The 6,138-nt window shown below is 42.6% G+C and overlaps 1 protein-coding gene across 2 annotated transcripts; it reads left to right on the forward strand.

Annotated features, from left to right (window-relative positions):
- Positions 1 to 377: 377 nt before the first annotated feature.
- Positions 378 to 5,742, forward strand: LOC119316862 (probable serine/threonine-protein kinase DDB_G0276461). 2 transcript variants are annotated; one of them, XM_037591247.1, is made up of 8 exons: positions 378 to 836; positions 1,383 to 1,907; positions 2,329 to 2,494; positions 2,582 to 2,632; positions 2,890 to 3,072; positions 3,190 to 3,286; positions 4,288 to 4,991; positions 5,110 to 5,742. In XM_037591247.1, exons 2-8 carry the CDS (start codon positions 1,444 to 1,446, stop codon positions 5,449 to 5,451), a joined length of 2,007 nt encoding a protein of 668 aa, XP_037447144.1. In that variant the 5' UTR covers positions 378 to 836; positions 1,383 to 1,443; the 3' UTR covers positions 5,452 to 5,742. The 2 variants fall into 2 exon arrangements, with proteins under 2 accessions (XP_037447144.1, XP_037447145.1); XM_037591248.1 differs by having other exon boundaries at positions 378 to 569.
- Positions 5,743 to 6,138: the final 396 nt, after the last annotated feature.

A 6,138-nucleotide genomic window follows, 5' to 3' on the forward strand; every position in this document is an offset into this window, starting at 1 on the left:
CGAGTTAAGAAATAAAAAACGAATCGTTTTCCCACTTATGAATGACATTGGTGGGTAATTTTTAGTAACTTGAAGGGTAATTTTAATTAATGACGGACGACCAGAAACGTCGCTTTATTAGTAGATATAATAAAGATTAGGTAAAGATAAAGATGGTTTGCTTAATAGCAGTAGATCTGATTTTTCTTTTTTTAGAAAGCCAGGCATTTTATTAAAGAACGGGAGGAAAAAAACAAAATTTCCAAATAAACACGACTAGTATCCAAAATCTACGTACTTTGTAACCACGCTCGCACGGGGCACAGCGCAAAGTGATAGGCCACCTCTGCTCCACCACCGCCGCTCCACGTCGCGGCTTTTCTCCCTCCCCTCCGTCTCTCATGTCAGTGACACAAAGGGAGGTTTATGATCAAAGGCACACGAACTGGGGGTTGTCATCAATTATTCCCTCCGCCAGGCATCCCAGACGCGGAGGCGGAGATACCTTCCTTCCCGCACCGCACGAGATTGTGGTCTCAACCTCCTGACGGCGACGGCGAGCCTCTCGGAGGCCACCTCCGATCTAAGAGGTGCGCCCCTCCCTCGTTGGAATCTGACCAACTTCTCCTCTCCACCATCCCGCACCTTTCCTCTCCCTTTCATGGCCCATCCTCCACCCAAGCTCCGATCCGACCCAATGCGGCTATGAAATCTCTGCTGCTGTCCCACTGCCGCCGCCGTGCCGTAGCTTAGCGCCTCCGCCTCCGCCGTCGCCTCGCACCCCAAACCCCTGCAACCTTCGCGGCCATTGCCGCTCCCGTTCCACCTCATCGCGATCTTGGGCGTTGGCTTTTGAGGTAGGCATGAGCTTCTACTTCTGGTCATCCAGTGATCACTTGAACCCACACTAATATCCATAAGTTCGACACAGCATGTAGATCCGGCCTTATTTGTCTGTCCTCGTTCATATTTGAGTTAGATCATGCCAAGACAAGCGGTTATTTTAAGACCTTTGCAGTTAAGATGGGGTGCGAGTGATTAACTTCTAACTGATGGAGAACTCTGAAATTCTCGGGTGAACCCAGGGATAGGAAACATGCATGATTGAAGTTGGATCATGCACCTTGTTTTCACTTGATTCTGATAGTTATGCTTGTGGTTGAGCATTGCCTCATGGAGAAAATAGAATGCCAAGCATCAGCCTATAAGGGATAATTCTAGGATTTTCACCACTTAATGCAGATGCCAGTGAATAATGTTGAAGCTAGAGTATTGGGCATTTCATTCGTGGGCTTCTTAGACTGTTAGACAATATCATGTTCTATTCTCCTCAAGTAAATATTTGGCTTTGTGTTTGTTGTGCATGCCGGAATTTTCATTCTTACCTCTTTTTATCTATGCAGAATCATTAGCAGAAGTATTGAACCCTGAGTTTTCATTTATTTCGTCCTGGTTATTGTGAGAATGCGGAGGTTCAATCCCTTTGGGGGGAAAGTACAGACTGGAGTGGAAGGCCGCACCATTGATGTAAGGAATGTGAAGATCACAGTACGCAATGCCATTGCACAAGGAGGTTTCTCTTGTGTGTATCTCGCATGTGACGCGTTGCACTCGTCAAAGCAGTATGCATTGAAGCATATCATTTGCAATGACTCGGAATCGCTTGATCTTGTCATGAAGGAGATCCAGGTGATGAATCTCCTCAAAGGGCATGCCAATGTCGTCACACTGGTTGCCCATGATGTTTTTGACATGGGCCGCACAAAGGAGGCATTGCTTGTGATGGAGTTTTGTGAGAAGTCCTTGGTGAGTGCGATGGAGAGCAGAGGTACTGGTTACTATGAGGAGAAGAAGGCACTTTTGATATTCAGAGACGTCTGCAACGCGGTTTTTGCTATGCATGGGCAGTCACCACCAATTGCGCATAGGTACATGGAATGAGTCATTTACAGATATTGAATCCATGTTTTATTTCCATTATATAGAAAGGATCAGTGTTAGGCATTTTTATCAAATATCACAAGTCAGATTTCTGCACAGTTATGTTGTTCCGTTTCATTATTTAATTAGTAGACTTAAGTTTACTTAGCAACTACTGGAGTGATGGTACGCTAGTAAACTGCCCACTGCTATTTGTTTGCCCGTACTACTTTCTATTCTTGCCTGCAGTACGGAATCCATATACCTTGTTGTAGCTTGGCTATCTGCATGTGAGCAAATACCATGTGCAAGCAACTCTTACCTGCATGAATGTTTCAGATTTGGTATGAGTGTGGGACTTGCTTTGAAGTTTTGCAAACTAATGTTTCATAATTCACCACGATTTTACATTCTGCCTCCTTCCTCTAGGGATCTTAAAGCCGAAAATGTTCTTCTTGGATTAGATGGTGCATGGAAACTATGTGACTTTGGAAGCACGTCAACAAATCATAAATGCTTTGACAAGCCAGAAGATAGGGGGATCGAGGAAGATATCATTAGGAAGCATACGACCCCGGCATATAGAGCACCTGAGGTTAATGAAAACTTTTTGGCATGATGGATACAATTTTTTTACTCGTACGGCCTGCAGTGGTCTCATCTATGCATTCATGTTTTTCAGATGTGGGATCTCTACAGAAGAGAAGTTATTAGTGAGAAGGTTGATATTTGGGTAAGTCCATAACATCTGAACATGTGATCTTCATTATTCATATATCTGAATAGTAATTAAACCAATGCCATAGAATGTGATATATTCTCTGATTTAATTATCACACTAGCCCCATCTTGAGTGATGTCTAACAGAATGATTAGGTTGTTGGATCACAACTAAATCCTCAACTGTGAAGTTACTGTTTATCAAACCACATGTTTGCAATCGAAGTATGTTGAAGTGATTTGCAACACTTTGTATTCCACAATTGGCAGGCCCTGGGATGTCTTCTCTATAGAATATGCTACTTCAAATCCGCGTTTGATGGAGAGTCGAAGTTGCAGGTCCTTAATGGCAATTATCGCATTCCAGAACAACCTAAGTACAGCACCAGTGTCACAGGGCTGATCAAAGATATGCTGGAAGCATCTCCAAATGCCAGACCAGATATCACACAGGTGATTGGCCATTCATCTTCATGATACTAGGTTAGTCATAGACTGCTGCATGTAGTCTTAGGAGCCAAATAAGTATGGTTTTCATTTTTCTGATGTTAGATTTTATCCAATTGACAGGTCTGGTTTCGTGTTAATGAACTACTGCCTCTTGAGTTACAGAAGAGTTTACCTGATGGGGCTTCAGCAGCAATTTCTATGGGCTTGCAGGACGATGGTGAGGTTTTCTTTAGATGCTATTTGTAGGAGAATACATGCTCTGTATCATATGGTCTTGCCTTCACATGCAATGGCTACAATTTGAATCTGCATGTTTTTTTCTTTTGTTGGTAGAAAACTGTAGCTGTGCTTCACTTCTTCTCCGAATATATTAAATATTTCGATTAGCAGGACTATGCTAACAAAAATACCCTCGTGTTACAACCCACTCTGTGCTATTTATAATATTAGTCATCATTGTTATTATTTGGAAACCAGATTGACACAACAGTGTTTCCTAGAGAGTTTGGACTTTCGGAATTTTTTGTAGAGTATGCAATCATATTTAATCAATACAATTTTCTTTTGCTTATTGGATAACTCCAATGATTGTATTTGATGCGCCATGAAAAAATGGACCTATCAGAAATAGAAAAATGCAATGTTTGCATCACTCCATATTTCTGTATATATTCTATCATATTTTGTTTTGTGAGGGTAAAATTAGGAAGTACCTGCCATTAATAAATTTGGCTTTATAATTTTTTTGGATGAAGTGGAATTTTGCATGTCTATTAATGAAATAAAAAGTCCTCATTTTGCATCCTCATAATTATAGAAACTGCTATTTATAGATCCTACATCACCTAATTATAAGATTGTTATATAAGCATCTATATAATTTTTACAGGTGTTGTAGAGTAGTACCATACAGTTTAATACGTGAGTTTACATCATTCCATTTAGAGGGTATTAAATTAATGGTAATGTTTGTATTGATTGTCTTATGAGCTACTTCTGTGGCATCTGACTGGGTCAATCACTACACTGTCATGTGTTAGGTATTGTGAAATGACCTTATCTTCACATAACCTTTCTGACATGCCACCTTACAGCACACTGGGTGCTAGAACAAAGTATTTACTATTTGAGTCTGATTGTTTATTCTAAATATTCTCAGAAGAGATAGTGTGACTGGTTGCTGTCTAACTTTATTACCATCTTGTTTTGCCTGTGTAGGTGGTTATAAAAGAACACATGTGACGCCTAAAAGGAACCCCCCTGCACCTCCAAGAGAACAATCTGATAACTCATCATCTCATGGAAGTGCAAATGCCGGAGATGCACCTCTAGGTGCATTTTGGGTGACCCAACATGCACAGGGTTCTCAAGTTGCTGATAATAGGAATCCCTTGTTTGACGAGGAACCAATTAAACCATCACCTTCATCAAAGTATAACCAAAGTAGGGTGGATATCAGCACCACTACCCCTGGAGATAGGCATGGTCATTCTGGTCAGGCTTTACGAAATACAACAAGTAACACTGTATCCAGTAATGGACTTAAGGGTGGTTCGGATATAAATCTTTTCATGGAACCACAAGGTTATGTGAAAAATAAAGCATCACAGCCACAAAGCAAGACTATATCTGGGAACGATCCCTTCAACAGTTTTGTCGCAGATTTTGATGCAAACAATCTGCATTCAGGGACTACTGCTACTGGTAAGACATCCGAGCTTGAAGATGAAGTGTCCAATCTGAAGGAGCAGTTGAAGAAAACCACGTCGGAGAAGGCTGAGATGACAGCCAAGTATGAAAAGCTGTCGGCAATCTGCCGCTCCCAGCGCCAAGAAATTCAAGAGCTGAAGCGCACTGTTGCTGAGACTACACCGCTGCCTTCAAGTAAAGTCAGCTCAAGGATACCAGAACTTGGATCCCAGGTGCTTGCTCTATCTTTTTTTTTTTTGCACACAAGTGCTTACTCTATGTATATCTAGTACAACACATTTGTCTTAAGAATATTTCTAGCATCTTACATGAGACTTACAATCCATGTAGCGGAAGGAGAGGATTGAAGGAACGGTGTGGGAACTTGAGCAAGGAATGCTCTCAGGCAACTCCTCGGTACCCAGCTCTGAGGCCAAGACATGGCAGGCATTCCCTGAGGCGAAAGCTCAGGCCAGGCCAAAGGTCGACCATGCAACCAATGGGAGGCAAAACCTAATACGGAACACGAATGCGGGGCCTTCCTCTGATGCGTGGGGTTTCGGCACATCATCTGGTAGCACTGCAGCAGCAGCACAGATGAACAGAACGAATGCCCAGGGGAGTTCCTCCCAGAGATTGAGCACGGGGGCAGCGAAGAAAGTAGATCAGCCATCGGGATGGGCCGGATTCTAGCTTCTCATCAGCACGTGGTAATCTCGGTTCTCTTGTTTCTAATCACATGCTACTCTGCAAGTTGCAAAAGCATGAGATGAGTTGTGATTGTTGCCTGCCCAAAATTCGTTATTTTAAGGGCGTTGATAGTTGCTTGAGCCGACCTGGACGTCGGTTTTCTGGGGTCGTTTGTCAAGTACCTTGTTAATAAATTTATGTTTACATATGTATATTTACGTGTACCTCGTACCATGTGAACTGTGGAAATGTCCCTTTTAACTTGTGCTGTAAAAAGGACCGTATGCTGATTTACTCTGTTTCCTTGAGCTTACTCTCATAGTTTTAGGACTGCATAGCTGATGTATCACGGTGTTCCAGAGCAAAGAGCCAAACATCTTTGGTGCTCTAGGCGGCAAGCACTGCTAACATGTTTAGTACCGAGGAAACTGCACCGGGAGCCCTCTAACTTAACGCGTGGAACAGTTCTGGTCCAAACAACCCCGCAGGGCGATTGGCCTTTCTTTTACAGGTAGTAGGCCACATTCTTTGACAAGGAACACTCTTTTAAGTTCAAGCCTTTCTTTGCCCGCAAAAAAAGGGTTCAAGTACCTCTTGTGGATTCAATCACAAGTATCAAATTTCAGACGCATCCATAGGCAGTGACCGGACAACAGGATACCGAGGAGTGATCGGACAAATTTGCCTGCC

The sequence above is a fragment of the Triticum dicoccoides genome, chromosome 6A (assembly GCF_002162155.2).
Source record: "Triticum dicoccoides isolate Atlit2015 ecotype Zavitan chromosome 6A, WEW_v2.0, whole genome shotgun sequence".
Lineage (NCBI taxonomy): Eukaryota > Viridiplantae > Streptophyta > Magnoliopsida > Poales > Poaceae > Triticum > Triticum dicoccoides.

Bases quoted from the DNA above. Each gene is read 5' to 3' on its own strand.
- LOC119316862 (XM_037591247.1), top strand. From the start codon at position 1,444: ATGCGGAGGTTCAATCCCTTTGGGGGGAAAGTACAGACTGGAGTGGAA. The intron at 1,908-2,328 runs GTACATGGAATG...TCCTTCCTCTAG, and splicing joins TCACCACCAATTGCGCATAG to GGATCTTAAAGCCGAAAATG. The intron at 2,633-2,889 runs GTAAGTCCATAA...CACAATTGGCAG, and splicing joins GTGAGAAGGTTGATATTTGG to GCCCTGGGATGTCTTCTCTA.